This window comes from Perca fluviatilis, chromosome 15, assembly GCF_010015445.1.
Source record: "Perca fluviatilis chromosome 15, GENO_Pfluv_1.0, whole genome shotgun sequence".
Lineage (NCBI taxonomy): Eukaryota > Metazoa > Chordata > Actinopteri > Perciformes > Percidae > Perca > Perca fluviatilis.
Genome location: NC_053126.1, coordinates 24,407,011 through 24,424,171, shown reverse-complemented (window position 1 = coordinate 24,424,171; position 17,161 = coordinate 24,407,011). Strand labels below are relative to the sequence as shown.

Genomic DNA, 17,161 nt, shown 5'->3' with positions numbered 1-17,161 from the left:
GTGTGTCAACTTAAAAAAATAAAAAAAAGAAGAAAACTCCCGGGTGGTGTTCAGGTTTCCAAACCAACATATTCCAAAGCTAAATTTATTAGTTTCACAGAGTCTTGTACATTACGGCAGGACAAAAAATAAACCACAAAGCAGCTGAGAAATGACAAAAAAAAAAAATAACGGCCGACTTGTTCAGCTTCAGCTCAGTTTGAGGGCTTCACCTCTGCCTCCTCTGAAGGTGGCCTGTTTGTTAATCACTATTTTGTCAATTAATAATTCAGATGGTAACTTGAGGGGAAACACAGACCAGCAGTTCCCAGAGCCCGTGTGTGTGTCTGTGTGTGTGTCTGTGACCAATGGTCCAAAAACTCAAAACCAGCAACTTCCCATTAAAAGAAGCATCTGGAATAACCGTTCAAAAAGTCTCATCAGCAACTGTTGAGACAATTAATTCTCTCGTCGATTGACTAATCCAAAATTGGGCGGACTTAACCTGCATCTTCTTCCCAAATTAGACGATCTACACAAAAGGACACACGCATCGCCGACCCGGCAAAACAATTTGGCCTTGAATTGTGGATTTCAAAAGGAGGCGGAGCATGAAGTGGGACACAGTTTACTGTCAGTTTGTCGTCCTGGGCTCAGAGGGGCCGAGCTGCATGATGAGGAGCACTGGAGGAAAACAACAAGTCCGTTTGAGGAAAAAAAAAAAAATATATATATATATATATATATATATATATATAGCAAGAATGCATCTTGCTGTTTGTGAGTGCTGGCAGTGGAGGTCGCTGTAAGAAAGCACCCGAGACGCTTCAGAATGACCACCGAGAGTTTCTGAGGAATACAAAGATCTAGCACCAGTAGTAGAAACTGCACACTGCGAGTATGCATCTGATCCAGGACTCTGATCCCGGCTGTCGGAGCGGGTCTGTATTCCACTCGTGAACTTAGACACAAGAAGAAGAAAAAAATATATATATAATAAATATCAATATATACTGATGGAGAATATGGGGAATATACGGTGATCAGATGGAGAAGGCCAGAGATGACCGGGACTGTCGAGAGACGTGGAGATGGAGACTAGATGAGACATCTGGACATTTGATCAGAGACCCCCGAGACCTTATTAGAGACCTGAAGACCTAATAAGAAACCAGATTAGACAGCCGGAGAACTGATACGAGTCCTGGACACTTTATCAGACACCCAGAGACCTGACTAGACACCTAGAGACTTGATCAGAGACCTGATCGGACATCTTTGACCCAGAACCGTGACACTAATGTGCACATGAACACATTCGGCAGAAACGAGAAAAAAAAATAAAAAATAAAACTTTGGTGGAGCCGAGTGTGGCAGAAACGTCACTGATTGGTGCTTCACACCGAGAGGAGGGCGAAAAGGAACAGATCCCACTTGGAGTGGGTTTGCTCAACGACGGAGTGAGCCCAAAAAATGTATCGAAAACAAATCCACACTGGAGGCAGAATTTGTTCTGTGCTTGCGCCACAGTTCTGTCGTTAATACACTTGAGTGGGTTGGAAATGAAAGGGAAGGATGTCGGGGCAGGTGGCTGACTGAGAGCTGTCACGACTGCAGCATCGGTCGGGACACGCGGCGTGGAATAACAAGAAAAATAACCATGATTCTGAGCGTCAACTTTCTTGACTCCTCAGTAATGACATGATAAACTCCCCTGAAGAATCTCGTCAATGTTAAAAATAAAAAAAAAAGTCCATCTCGTGTGGGGTGTAACCTGCCCTTTAAAACGTAATCCCTGCAGTAACCTGTGTGTGTTTTAACACCTGTTTGTCTTTCGGCTTTTTTTTTCTAGATTTATTGTCCTGTTTTTTGTGTTTATTGTTTTGTTTTTTTTGGGGGGGGGGGATCTTTGCTGTAATGTGTGTTTAAATTCAGTTTAAACCCGATCCAGAGCCGGAGAGTGTCGCCCGGTGCTCGGCTTTTCTGTCGCGGCCCCCCCCATCCTCCTCCTCCTCCTCTTCCTCCTGCTGCTGGCTTCCCTTCTCCGTGCAGCCGCTGGCAGTCTCGTCGTTGCACGGCGTGTACTCGGACGGGTCGAGATCGGGATCTGGGTCCAGCTCCGGCTCCGGCTGGGACTCCACGGCCGTCTCCCAGTCCTCCTCTTCCTCCTCCTCGTCCTCCTCCTCCTTGTCCCTGTGAGCGCCCTGGCTCTGCAGGAGGCGGAGGCGGGCCATGGCCTGGTCGATGGTCTGCGTGCTCACCAGGTTGAAGTCGTGCATGCTGATCAGGTGCAGCAGGAAGTTGCGACAGAGGTTGTTCTTGACGATGTGGACGCCGTGGTGGTTGGCAAACAGCAGGCAGGACTCGTTCATCTGGTTGTCAGCTATGAAGCTGGAAGGAGGACAGAAGAGTTAAAAAAAAATAAAAAATAAAAAGGTATAGTAAGAGATGTTAAACCAATACACCTTTTGGCAAATTCCATCACTTAAGCTCTCTATTTTATGTGTGTGCTGAACAAAAAAAATCAGGTATTAATACACCGCCCTGGCTGCTTGTGGCGGGGGTTGAATCCAAATATCAACAATCTTTGTGCAGAATCACTTACTGCACCTTTAATATGATGGATGCAAGGAAAAAGATTCTCCGTCTTTCAAGTGCATCATTTAATATGTTTACACTTAGCATGTGTCAGGTCAGCGTATTAGTCTGATCTCTGCAAAAATAACTCCGCTTATATATTGGATATTATTTAAAAGAAATTAGGCCAAGGCCAGGTTTAAATAAGCCAACGATCGAGCAAGGCCTGAGGCAGACACATTCGATCAGCTGTAGCTAATTAACGCCAATTCCCAACAACCGCTAAAATGTGCCTCCTGCAGCTGGCGTCTGTGTTCAGACAAAGATCAAGTCCTTGCGAATCCAGACCTTCTATATTTGGAGTCGGGACGCTGGCGAAGTAAAGCAGACTACAGCTGTTAACTCGCTGTGTCGGATACATTTACTTAGCACACATTCTGCCCCTTGTCTGGTTTTTAGGCTGCAGCTACGTGCAAATGTCGGAAGGTAAACCAAAACATGGGTCTGATGAGTGGATCCGATACGGGACTGAGGATTGCTTCATACACACCCGTGCTTCATGACGTGGAGGTTCCACAGCTTCATAATCTCCTTCTCGCCCTCGTTGACGTCAGTGAAGTCCTCGATTTGCTGCGGTGAGAGCAGAGCAGTCAAGACTTCAGACAGGACACACTCTCAGGTTTCTATAGTAAACTAAGGCGGTTTAACACTGCAACGTTTTAAATCTTTTGTATATGCAACTCCAGCATCGCCGTGTAAACTAGCAAAACTGGTCTCTGTGGAACTCTGATTTTAAGTGGAGACGGTGATGCGGCGCAATCTCACCCCCACCTACAGTACCCCTCACACGACTACAGTAAACCTCCCAGCGGAGGTGGCCATCGGCAGTCCATTCAAAACAAGGCCGTCTACACCTGGGACTTTTTGTGAAACGTAAAAGGAAAAACGTTTCCGTTTTTTGGGAGAGCCTTGTGTAAACGTAGCCTTAAAAGGTCCCATGACATGGTGCTCTTTGGATGCTTTTATATAGACCTTAGTGGTCCCCTAATACTGTATCTGAAGTCTCTTTTATATAGACCTTAGTGGTCCCCTAATACTGTATCTGAAGTCTCTTTTATATAGACCTTAGTGGTCCCCTAATACTGTATCTGAAGTCTCTTTTATATAGACCTTAGTGGTCCCCTAATACTGTATCTGAAGTCTCTTTTATATAGACCTTAGTGGTCCCCTAATACTGTATCTGAAGTCTCTTTTATATAGACCTTAGTGGTCCCCTAATACTGTATCTGAAGTCTCTTTCCTGAAATTCAGCCTTGGTGCAGAATTACAGCCACTAGAGCCAGTCCCACAATGAGCTTTCCTTAGTATGTGCCATTTCTGTGTCTGTAGCTATTGAGGAGGAGAGAGGGGGGGCAAGGTGGAGGGTGGGGGTGTGGCCTTGACCAACTGCCACTTTTCTCGTTTGAAAGCCATGATGTCTCTCTCTCATGGGTGGGCCAAATTCTCTGGGCGGGCAAAGCAGAGAAAGGGGAGGTAACCTTGCTCCTTATGACCTCATAAGGAGAAGATTCCAGATCGGCCCATCTGAGCTTTCATTTTCTCAAAGGCAGAGCAGGATACCCAGGGCTCGGTTTACGCCTATCGCCATTTCTAGCCACTGGGGGACCATAGGCAGGCTGGGGGAACGCATATTAAATGTTAAAAAAACCTCAAAGTGACATTTTCATGCCATGGGACCTTTAAGCAACAGAAATGCAGGAACAGCGCAGCATTATCTACAGAGGGGTTATTTTTCTTCTAAAAAAAACGACAAAAAATACATTATACGTAGCTTTAATAGATAGAGAATGCTCAACAATGGCAAATATACTTTGCTTCATGTGTAAAATCAGTGGAATGCTCCTTCAGCTGTAAACTAGTTAAGTAGACGATTCATTTAGGGTTTTTTTCTGGTTTCCGCTGGATGTCCCTCATTTTTGGCTGGATGCCCGTCACCTTCCTCTTTCTTTGTGTTGGCGTTCTTAACTCCGGTGGATTTCTGAGGACTATGGTTAACTGCTCCTCAGATCTGTGCAGGGTAAATCCAGACAGCTAGCTAGACTATCTGTCCAATCTGAGTTTTCTGTTGCACGACTAAAACTACTTTTAAATGTAAATTTTCCACCAAAACAAGTTCCTTCCCGAGACTATTTTGCAGCGGCACCGTTATTGCGCCCGGGGCTTAGCCGCCCAAGGTGATTGTAATTGGTTTAAAGAAATGCCAATAAACCAGAGCACGTTTTTTTCCTTCCCAGAATGCTGTGTGGACTAGCCAGACCCTCCTCCGCAGCGCTGTGGAGGAAGGCCTTTGCAAAGTGAGACCAGCTGTAAACTAACCTTGGCAGTCTTCTCTTTGAGCCAGTCGGGGTCCCTCTCGTCCTCGCTGTCCACTTCCATCTCCTGAGGCCGGAGCGGCACGCAGCTGTCGCTGTGGAAGTAGAGGCGGTTGTGTCCGCTGATGATGGGCGGCTCCTGGTCACCGTCCTCCGGCTCCAGGAACTCAGACAGGCTCGGCTTCGTCCTCTTGGGTCTGGATAGAAAAGGTGAGTTTCAAAATATATATATATACCACACTATCCTCGGGAATTATTGGCACCCTTGACAGATAAAAAGGCTGTAGAGAAGCTAAATAATAAAAGGAAAGAAATTACCTGCAGACGACAACGTGGGTGACGGCGGTCCTCTTGACCGGGCCGTTCCTGCTGAAGGCGAAGCCCGGCTGGCTGTGGATGTCCTGAGGGTTTCCTGCATACGACCCATCATAACACTCGTTGATGGAGACCTCGATCTTCGCTCCTTTGGGATGGTGCTGCCGGAGATCAGGAGAGGGCCGCGTGAACAAAACTGACAGCAACAACAACTCGGGAGTTCTGGTAACATCTTTTAAAATCACTGCTTAAAAATCGTCCTGCAAGTTTTAATCTAAATAGAACTTTATTCTGAAAGGTGGCGTATAAATCAAGTGTATTATTGTTATTAGACTCAAGAATTTATGATGAGGCCACACACACACAGAGAGAGAGAGAGAGAGAGAGAGAGAGAGAGAGAGAGAGAGAGAGAGAGAGAGAGAGAGAGAGAGAGAGAGAGAGAGAGAGAGAGAGAGAGAGAGAGAGAGAGAGAGAGAGACTTTTAAAGTTTTATTTCTGTCTCACCGCGTAGTTGAAGATGAAGCGGGAGTGAGAGAGTTTGAGGTGTTTGATCAGACTGTAGAGCTTCCTGCAGTTGAGGGTACACCAGGGACAGTGGAGGTCGTCTCTGGCCTCCGTCTGCTGCCGCGTGTTGTTGTTGTACTGGAACTGGACAGAAAAACAAGCGAGTGAGCGTGAGAGAGACGAAAACACAAACGGGATCGTCTGTGGGGCTTTAGGTACATCTTCAATCTACAGGCCTCAGCCCACTTCAAACCTTAAAGATTAGACAGCAGCTATAAACAATTCTGACTTCATATGTGGTCAGGTGACAGCGTACTAGGTAGTTTATTTCAACCGCAACGGGACCTTTTAACTTCCAAAATCCTGCAACATCCATAGGATTCACATAACGCTGAAGCCTGATGTGAATCGAAGGAAACCCCCTGACAAAAAGTCGATAAGGCGGTGGTGGTTAAGTGGTGATGTACGTCACAAAATTGTCGGTACAGAGGATCAATTAGCCTGAATGTTCAGGACGCCTTACAACTAATTTGTGGTGAACTGTAGTTGACGTACAGTTTCTGGCAGGCGAAGGTGTGCCGTGCAGACCCAGTACGAGGCGAGACTGACCTGGTAGAAGATGCGCAGCTTCTGCCGGGGCTCAGCTGAGATCAGTTCTCTTCTGGTTTGCACGTCGGCATTTATGGATTCTTTAACCGCTGCAGCACATATGACAAATACATCTTTACTCACTTTCATTAAAGCAAATGAACAGTTGCACCACTGACAGATTGCTTGCTAGAAAATCTTCTTTGTGTCTCTGTGTTGCAGTTTTCGCTCACCCAGAGTGTGTGTGGCTCTCAGGGAGCCGGGTCGGGGCTCCTGGTTGGTCTCAGAGTTGCGGGTGGCCAGAGGTTTAGCCACGGGTGCAGTGGAGAGATCCGAGTCGCCGCTGGTCCAGCGCAGGGTGAACTGCAGGGTGGGACCCTGGGAGAAACTCTCAAATGGAGGCAAACGCTACAAAAAGAGAGCAGATCGTTGAACCCCGCTAGCTTAAAGATCACTTATTATTAACATGAGCAATAAGCAGACTGGCACAGATATGAAACTAATAGTTTTACAGTCTTGGTTAATGTATTTTTTTTTTGTTGTTTTTTTGTTCCATGAATCCACAACGGTCAACGGTCAGTGAGCTGACACAAGATGGAGGTGAGTAACGTTCTCTCCATGGCATTCTGACTATAATAATGATAACATAACTATTAGTGCTGTCAAACGATTAAAAAGTGGTATTTCAGACTGGACGTGCTGCGATGATAGCTCCGTCCACAACGACAAAACACACAGATCACTCTGGTCTTGTCAATGGAACCATTTGGCAACTTTTAAAAGTAAACTTGCCATTCAGAATCTTATTGGCATCCATTTTGGCGTGTCATGCTCGCCATCCACTCAAAACGGAACGTTAGCCTACTACTCTTTGGCCGGCTCGCAAGCCCAAACAAGTGTGTGTTTCCAGCCCAGCTAGATCCGGTGCGGTGTTGTAGTTTTTCTAACGTTATTAGTTGTTGCAATAGTATGTGGAAAAAAACTACAAAGTTTGTTAGGCCAAAAAGAACGTTAATCTCGCGATAAAAAACACTGAAAAAAGTAAGTTAAAATGGGTTTGTGTTAACGCGTTTAACTGACAGCACTAATAACTATATTACTGTGTGTCCAATCTAATGCAAACATCCGTCTGTTATTACATAATTTAATTTGAAATACAATTGTTTGGTTCACGGTGATGACCCAGATCATTTACTTAAGATGTCGACTAGGCACGATCTTGTAATGTCATTAATAGGACATAGACTTTAGTAATGAAATGCTGAAACACTCCTCTGTAAGTTTCACCCCCCCCCACCTCAATCACACACACAATGATGTGTCTGGTGTGCATAAAGTGAGGGTTTGACTGCCTGCATGACATTTGTGTGGAAATGCCTTTAGTGAGGAGCCTTGCCAAGTCTCTCTCTAACACACAAACACACACCTTTCCGTCCAGGATGGTCTCCCAGGTTGCCCTCTTCTTATTGACGGGACACTCCTCCATCTCTTGCATAGACACCTCATACTCCCCATCTAGCAACTGCAGACGTCTGCGCACGACAACATTTTGTTTTTCAACGCTTGATTTATGCTGCACAAGATTAGAACAAACACTTTCCTGTGTGTCGGAAAGGTGACAATTTGTGTGTGTGTGTGTGTGTGTGTGTGTGTGTGTGTGTGTGTGTGTGTGTGTGTGTGTGTGTGTGTGTGTGTGTGTGTGTGTGTGAGCTACCTGTTTTTATCAAAGACAGTCATCTGAGCCACAAATGTGGTTTCTCCCTCCTCCCTGAGACAGGAGCTCCTCCTCTTCCTGTTTACCACTTCCTCTGTAAATTCTGAGACAGACACATGATGACATGTACCACTCCTCTACCACACGATTAAAAAAATATATATATATATATATATATATATATATATACTTATAACACTGTACTCACAGAGTTCATTGCTTAAAGCTTAAAATATTGATGACATTTTTAACTAGGAGACAGTCCACTTAGGGTCGTAGAATGGCTTTACAGAATGATATTTAATGTCTTGGAGTACAGCCGCAGAGAGGCATTATTACTGCCAAAAGCTTCACTTCAACCATTACTGAGTTAACGTCAAACGGCTACATTTACTTCGAAGGGCTTTTATAATCTGTACAGCTACAATGCCCACTATCCTCAGACCTTCAATTTGCATGAGAAAAAAACTTCCCAAAAAAAACCTTCAAAAGGGAAAAATAAAATGGAGAAACATCAGGAAGGGATCACTCTTCCAGGGTGGCCGGACATGCAACAGATGTATCTAGAGCAGACACAGCAGCCTACTAATTTTACCTGAATTTATTGTACACTAGTCTTTGCTAGCGAGCAAGTGCAATAAAATGTTGACAACTGGGAACAGCATGAAACCCAAAGCTGAAGCCTGAAGTCGGCCTGTAAACTATGACGGGATGTTTGGGTAATCATTTTGACCAGTCGCCTTTGTTTTCTCTTCCAGATAAATGGAGGTTGGTTTAAAATTCCATCTGAAGGGATGTCACCATGTTCCCCGAACTAACCGGGTGAGTACATTTTGTTATTACTGATCCGAAATGATGGCCACAACTACAAAAAATAAGTGAGTCAGTGAGTGAGTCATGCTGAAATAAACCAGAACAATCCTTTTAAAAAAACAAAAACAAAAACAAACGGACTCTGCTCACCTCGGTTGTTGTGGTGCTCTCCGTTGGCCAGGCCGTTGACCTGAGTCCGGGGGTAGCCGGGCCTTGACACTCTGAAGAGCAGCGAGTAGGACTTGACCATGTGAGAGTTGCTGGGTTCAAACTCGCTGCTGGGAACCAGCAGCGAGGGGAAGGAGCCCGGCTTGGCCGAGACTCCGGCGCTGGTGTCGGGGTTCAGAGGAACCTGCTTCTTCCCCGTGGGGACCTGCTTCACTGGACAGCTCACATCCTGGACACGGAGGCAGGAAAAGACATTTCACATGCGTTCCGTTGACACCTGGATTTTATTGATAAAAACATCAGCAGCGTTGAGCTACTTATAATTATATCATCACACACACCTTCCTCTTCTTGTGACAGACTTTGACCAGCAGCACCTCCAGAGATACAGAGTTCTGCTCATTCTCGCTGTCCTGAGAGGGCTTTCCTGAGAACACAAACACTCCCTTTAGTCACACTGAATCCAGTATCTAATAAATAAACGCCAAATGACGATAGCTGAGAAGGCCAAACTTACCAGCTTTATGAAAGAAGCCAGTAAAGGTGAGCTGCAAATTAGAGGCCAAGCTGTGGAAAAACAAAAAACAAACAAACAAACAGAACTTTAAAATTTTCTTACAAACTCTTCCAGGTGATGTTTTATTTGATCATTTATCTACAAGATGTGCGATCCCATGGTTATGTCTTAAAGCAAGGCTGTTCTTGGCAGGATGTTGCATTAGTATGAGACTGCTTCATTCATGTACATGACCACATGGCCAGGAATGTTGTACATTGTTCTGAAAGTGTGTGCTTGTGCTGTTTGCAAAACCCATGAATACATAGAATATGAGGATTTATAGGAAAACAAAGTGACTGAAACCGCCACCTCCCTGCTGATACGAGTTATCTTAACCATAACTCAATATCCTAGTAGTCGTTTTCATGAGTAGCTTCTAGTTTTCATTCAAGTGAATGCAGTTTATATGAAAATAGAAAACAATCTGAAGGAGCTGGAAAAAACTTCAAACTAATTGTGGATGATAGCGATGCTGTAACAGCTCAGGAAAAAAAAAAAAAAAAAACTATAAAATCTTTGGGAATCCAAACAAACACTTTGCTTCACCGTGTCATGGCCCAACCATCACTGAAATCCATTCGCAAAATTGCTCAAAAACTTGTTAAAACTCATACAAATAACACTTTGGTCAGTATTTCATTTGATCTATTTTCATATACAGTAACATTTTGTAATTCATGTTCAAATGTTTTCAAGCCCCTAGTACTCGGAAAAGAGAGTTTGTTGTTGGGTGATATGATGATATACTGGATTCCTTAAGGCGACAGAAGACATAATGTATCTTTACTTTGGATTACAAAACTATCCCTTTTAATATCTCTGGTTGTATTGACTTGGAAAGCCTTTGTAAATAAATACCAACAACAGCACAGACATTCAATCTCTGTGGAGCATTTACCTGTGAGTCTCCTGTTCGCCTCTCATCTTTTCCACTTTGAACAACAGATTGTCAACCTTGGAGCTTTTCCTGTACATGCAGACAAACAGCAGGGGTAAGCAACAGCAACACAAACACCGCCAGCCAACACTGGCCTACAGGCAGAACAACACATCACTATACAGGCCAAGACTTTCCATCCAGGACCTTATCAGTGCCACATTCATTTATTCCAGTCTGGAGATAGATTCAGTCCACCGACTAACATCCGCTGCTATATCGGTGCTTTTGATCGTCACTTTCCCCCAAAATAAGTCAACTGTATCCTGGTCATGTTAATTAAAAAAAGAAAATGTTTATACTTTAATAATACCGCAAGGGGAAATTACAACGTTTTTCACTCTGTTGTTATTACACACAGGCCTGAATTACACACACGCTCAGTACCTAATACATCCACTAATGGAGAGATATCAGAGTGAGGGGGGCTGCCCATGGAAAGGCACCCACAGCAGTTGGGGGTTTGGTGCCTTGCTCAAGAGCACATTGGCAGTGCCCAGGGAGGTGAACTGGCACCTCTCCAGCTACCAGTCCGCCACCATACTTTGGTCCGTACGGGGACTTGAACCAGCAACCCCTCTGGTTCCCAACCCCAACTCCCTACTGACTGAACTACTAACCCTACTAAGACAGCTACTTTGCGCAACATGAGATGCTTTAAACGCTAAAGACTTTATACTGTATAGCTTGAAACTTGAAGGATCATGTTTTAATAAACTGCAAAAATAAACAAATCCTTAAAAAGCAAAAGGCCATCAGACTTGACAATCACCTGTAAAAACATACCAGGTGGTCTGTAAGGGTTAAAGTGTGTGTGTGTGTGTGTGTGTGTGTGTGTGTGTGTGTGTGTGTGTGTGTGTGTGTGTGTGTGTGTGGTCACTCAGACTAGAGTGACTGAAGTTCCACATATCGCTGCATGATATAAAGTGGCAAGGACCAAGAAACCCACTTCAGTGTTGCGCAGGCAGCCTATGAGGCAGCAGGTACAACGTTTTAATCATCAGCTGAGAGTGAAACAGCAGCAGGTAGTAGAGATGCTGACGCAAACTTTAATCTTTTTTTTTTATTTTATAGCTTTGTGTGAGTGTTGGCAGAGACGGTACAGAAGATTTTCCATTTGGATTCAACCACAACAAGCCATGTGAGTTCTGCGTTTATATTGTTTTCAGATGCTGTTGGTAGATGTGCATTAGCGCCATGTGCCATTTTGTGAACTGGAATTTAAATGGAAAGCGTGCCCACCTGGCTCAAATCAGCCGTGTGTCGGTGGGTTTTATTTGGAGCGTACCCATTAGTACACAAAGTTTAGGGAGCTGAAATTAATTCCTACTTCCGTGCAACTAAGCTATGAGCAGCAGTCTAATGAGCCAAAGTAACGAAAAACACCTGCAAGACTGTGCAGGGTCTTACAGAACACAAGAAAGCACCTTTACATCTTTAGGTCGTGTTCAGACAGACTTTTGCCCTAATTCAAAAAGTGCAGGGAAAAAATATGCAGGGTCCACTTTTACATCCATCAACACACTGCATCGACCAAATATGTGCACGCTCTCGTTCCTAGTACATTACTCCGCAACGTGAATGCTATTATTTCACTGTTCTCCAGGAGAAAATGATTGCTACCAGACACTATGGCTGGTGGCCTTTTACTTTAATTGGCTTACAGTTACATACATAAAACATACAGACTTGAGATCCAGCACAGTTGGGGGGCGGGGGGCTGGGTGGATGGATGGAAAAAAAAAAAAAAGGCATCACAAGAGAGAAACTGCTCAGACATTTGGATTGCACAGAGCCAGTATAGTTCACAGAGCCTTATAAAGACACTGAAAACTTGTCTGGACACACATTACCAGCTTTACATGAAATGCTGAACACTAAACCAGTTTGGTTCCTAGTTTCTGATCGAATTATAATAAAATTTATTCATTCATGCTCGGTGAACAGTTCATAACTGTGGAGGGTCCCTGTGTGGAGCGTATTCAGCTCAAATCACAAGCAGCGTTTCATGTGACTGAAGCGTGCAGGAGTGCAGCAGCGGAAAGTGAAACTGAGCCGAGCTGCAGCAGACACGTCGCCTGCTTCACTAACTCCACTTCAAATCAGGAATAACACGCGTTCTAACAGCTGCCATTTTTAGTCACCAACTAACTCCCCAAGTACTAAGCAGAAGTTACTTTTCCTCAAGGAGGGAAAGTACCCATCTGATGAGTGCATGTCCAAATAAGGACTGCAACAAAAAAAAACCTAAGCTATTATAGCGCTGATCGTAACAGAGAGAGGCTGATAGTGTTTCAGATACGATTATCAAGAATTACATTTTAAAAACGTGCTGTATCATGTCTAAAAGTTTTTATTTTTTTAAACTGCAAAAAATAAAAAACTTCTACACTCTTAATGAAGGATTAAAAAAAAGTATTGTTGCCCACATCTTAAAGTTTCAGCTCAGTTTAATAGTGTTAGAATTTCTTTCTTCTTTTGCACACTTTTTTTTTTTTTTAACGAAATAAACAACCAAGTATTAACGAAAACCTGTGTTCACAGATTGGTTTATCCGCTGGTTAAAAACTGTCACCGATTTATTGGCAGCCCAGCGGTGTGTCAATGGAAATCTTTCGATTCCAGCGTCAATAGGATACTTTAGTTTTGGTACCAATTCCAAGACAATGCTATTTCAATTAATACATATTTCTACAACAATCATAACACAAACAACTGTGTAAGAACACTGCCTTAAAAAAACCCGACAAATATTAACTAACAAGGCTAGACACAGACACAGTCTAGTAGCCAATGAAAAACCAATAATCAATATATAATATATAATATATATATAATATTCAACTTGCACCTACTTGGTGTTACTTGAATAGCAGCTGATGTAAAATTGGTTAGATGGTTGACACAAGTATGCAGCCAAAGAGTTTAAACACATAATCCATGTGATAACACCAGACAAGGCCGTATTCTAAGCCCCCCCCCCGAACCAAAAGCAGCCCCATGCGATCAGAAGAATCTTTTTTGTGTGTGCAGCGTCTGTATGCAAAGCGGCCTAACCGAAAACGGCTCTCCTATCTCTGCTTTAACTGATCCAGTCAGCCCCCACCTACAGCAGCCGACATGTCAGTTTACTTTCTCTCAAGATAACACTTGACCTGCTTTTTTAGAGACAAACTGTTTAACGCCAAGTTTCAGGTTCAACATAAAGTTTTGAAACCTAAAACTGAAAGAAACAAAGCCACAAAGAAAAGACACAAGATAATTCCCAAAACAACTGATCCGTTAAGCCTAAAGGTTTTCTTTGAACACTCTCCTCTGGAAGATTGGATTTTCAACAACAACTGGTTAAGTACTGGATTCTTACCTTTTGACATTATTCCTTGAGTTTCGGTGGGACATATAGGTGAGTGTCCTGTGCAAGAATATAGGCTGAAATGGGATAACAAATAAATAAATTAAAAAAAAAAAATTAAAAAAAAAAGTGAAATGTTGCAATTCTACTGCATTTCCTCTTATCTCAAATGGTCAAGTTCATTATGTGACTATTTTCAAGGAACACTCACAGCGATCAAGTTCCTGGTGCGGAGGAACCTGTAGATTTGGGTAGGCTCTGCAAATAAACATAATGACATCATCAGCACATGACTGTGTGTGATATACACCCTTTATATGAAGATTTTGAATCTTAAACAAGCGTCAAGCCAAACAAAAACAAAAAAACCTAAGCTTAGTACACTTGTAGTGCTGAAACAATCATTCATGTAAGGAATGAAAACGTTAATAAACTTGCTTCATTTTTTTTATTTTTGAGAGTTTGTCGGACAAAATGAGATTTTTGAAGACATCACTTTGTGGTCAGGTAACCTTGTTTTCATGTTATTTAGACATTTTATAAACTATACAATTGATAATAAATGAATTGATAGATTAACCGAAAACCATCCCTCGTTGCGGCAATGTTCGGAAGACTGAATGAATGAGTTCACCTTGATTTAAATATGCAAAATACCTGCAGCTGAAACAAGTTGTGACAAAAAGAAAGTATGACAACACCGCAACACGTAATTAACAGTGGGTGAATGTAACGGAGAAGGCTACAGACACATTTACTCAAGTACTGTACTTGAGTGAAAATTCGAGGTAGGCCTACTTGAACTTACTATCATTTCCATTTTATGCAACTTTACACTTTTACTCCCCTACATATCAGAGAGATAGTGTACTTTTCTTTTTAGATTAGATTGTTTTAGATTTGCCGATTTCGAATTTGAATGTTACCGATTTATAAACTGAAGTTTTTTCTGAGCAGTAGTAGCTAAAATTAGCACCACCTTAAACAAACACAGCAGTCAAAAAATGTAACACTCATTAATGCAGCAGTACTATTAATATTACTGCTGCATTAATGATTAATTAATCCAAAAACATCATATATAATAGTAAAACACTGACAGGGAACATCTTACTGCACAATAGGGCTGCAACTAACGATTAATCGACTAGTTGTTTGGTCTGTAAAATGTCAAAAAATGGTGAAAAATGTGGATCAGTGTTTCCCAAAAGCCCAAGATGACGTCCTCAAATGTCTTGTTTTGTCCACAACTCAAAGATGTTAAGTTTACTGTCACAGAGGAGGTGATAAACCAGAAAATATTCACATTTAAGAAGCTGGAATCAAATAATTTTTTACTTTTGTCTTAACAAATGACTCAAACCGACTAATCTATTATCAAAATAGTTGGCGATTAATTTAAGAGTTGACAACTAATCGATTAATCTTTGCAGCTCTACTGCACAATGAATACTTTTACTTTTGATACTTTTTAAGTACATTTCCCTAAGAATACTTGCATACTTTTATTTACGTAAGGTTTTGAATGCAGGACTTTTTACTTGTGGTAGAGCATTTTCAGTGTGGTATTAGTACCTTTACTTCAGTAAAGGCTCTAAAATACTTCAGCCACCACTGGCAGTAAATTGCCAGTGGTCACGGCTCAAAGTGTACAGTATTAACAACAAGGACATGATAGTTGAGTATGTAACGTTAGTAGTAAAAGGAATCGGTTCCTCCAGTTAATATGCAGCCCCTCATCTCAACATTGACACGGCCCCTTGTAACGCTCTCTGTGACCTTAAATTAAACTCCAACACTGATATCTTTAAATATGCAACTTGATCACAGCAGCTACTCACTCTCGAAGGCCTGCAGGAACAACTCGTGGTCGGCTTGAATGAGCTGCATGTTGGGCTTCTTGGCTACAGCCATCGCCGAGGAGGAGGAGGAGGACTGGTATAACCCGTTGGCTTTTCCTCCAGAACCAAAACCCACCGGGTGGCTTCCACCTGAGGAGCTCTGCTTCTGTGGAGCCATTTGTCAAAATAAAACAACAGCCAGAGAAACTATCCCACCGCCTGATGTGAACTGTTAAAAAAAATAAGAAGAAATAAACTCAGGTCCTCTTCCTTTGTCAAAACAAAAGAGCAGCGTTTGCAGAAAGCAGCCGCTTAGGCGAAACACTGTTGACTCTCCATTTTAAAAGCGGATTATGGAAGTTTCAGTCTTCTGTATTTGACATTGGAGAGGATACAATCTAACGTTTTCGTTTATCTGTCAGTTGAACAGTTTCAGAGGTCGGCGAACAGGCTTGAAATGCGCGAAACAAGAAATCAGCCTCCAGCGAGCTGACGCCGCGGCTTGCTAGCTAACCGGCTAACTTCCCTAGCCAGTTAGCAACAACCTCCGGCTAACTGAATAGCATTGTCCGGCACTCTAATTTCACTAACCGAGAACTCGGAAGCTGCTGCCAAACGAGAATGTATTAAACACAAAAATGGCAAACGTTTTCAGGGGGTTCGATGCCATAATATCACCAGAATTCGCATTATATCTCGCCTAGCGCCCGGTGGCAAGTTTGGTTAGCGGTACTGGAAAGGAAAGCACCACAAAATAACATAGAGGTTATTCGGTCACCGTCTTCAAAATAAATCATAATTTAAATATGAAAATTGTTTAATACATTTCACTTAGTTTTTTTGTACCACAAATACCAATATGGGAATTAGAAATACATCTCCATGAAAAAAAGATAGGGCTCTAAACCCATATTATCTGAAAATGTTATTTTGATCCATTAATCGCTTTTATTTTGAAGGCAAACTCCATCTGAGTTTCGTTTTCTCTGCCCTAACTTCGCCGACTTTAAAACAAATGTACAGTGGCAGCAAAACCTGTCCTGTATGTGTCTACACACAGGACTTTTCAAAAAACCTTGGAGTGAGATTTGGTGGGGCCAACCAAAATTTTGCCGCGTACAAAGCAACTTTTTTTTGGCTCATTCAGCATCATTACCGTACAGCAAAAAAAATAAAAAAGTTATTTAAAAAAGTTATATATATATATATATATATATATATATATATATATATATATATATATATATATATATATATATATAAAAAAATAAAAAGTTATTTAAAAAAGTTACCAACAGCAAGACAAAAGACACAGTATGGCTCATTTTGTGCATGTGTTATATCACAGCCTTTCTCAAACTTTTTTTGTGCCAAGGCCCAGTAATGTTTGTCCCTCATCCTCTGTGCCCCACTTATGAATATTTTTGGGAAAAGAGAAATGT

General features: G+C 42.4%; 1 protein-coding gene across 2 annotated transcripts; it reads right to left on the bottom strand.

Annotated features, from left to right (window-relative positions):
- Positions 1-1,844: 1,844 nt before the first annotated feature.
- Positions 1,845-16,459, bottom strand: LOC120573924 (polycomb protein suz12-B-like). Of its 2 annotated transcripts, XM_039823839.1 has the most exons (16): positions 15,720-16,459; positions 14,090-14,136; positions 13,891-13,955; positions 10,488-10,556; positions 9,548-9,597; positions 9,372-9,457; positions 9,013-9,259; positions 8,050-8,152; positions 7,762-7,867; positions 6,569-6,743; positions 6,357-6,445; positions 5,748-5,891; positions 5,247-5,404; positions 4,933-5,125; positions 3,107-3,186; positions 1,845-2,370 (listed from the first exon to the last, which is right to left on the bottom strand). In XM_039823839.1, exons 1-16 carry the CDS (start codon positions 15,895-15,897, stop codon positions 1,911-1,913), a joined length of 2,250 nt encoding a protein of 749 aa, XP_039679773.1. In that variant the 5' UTR covers positions 15,898-16,459; the 3' UTR covers positions 1,845-1,910. The 2 variants fall into 2 exon arrangements, with proteins under 2 accessions (XP_039679773.1, XP_039679774.1); XM_039823840.1 differs by lacking the exon at positions 10,488-10,556.
- Positions 16,460-17,161: the final 702 nt, after the last annotated feature.

Coding starts and splice junctions, on each gene's coding strand:
- LOC120573924 (XM_039823839.1), bottom strand. CDS start 15,897: ATGGCTCCACAGAAGCAGAGCTCCTCAGGTGGAAGCCACCCGGTGGGT. Junction 14,137..15,719: donor GTTCCTGCAGGCCTTCGAGA/GTGAGTAGCTGC, acceptor GTTTATTTGCAG/AGCCTACCCAAATCTACAGG. Junction 7,868..8,049: donor ACTGTCTTTGATAAAAACAG/GTAGCTCACACA, acceptor TGTCGTGCGCAG/ACGTCTGCAGTTGCTAGATG.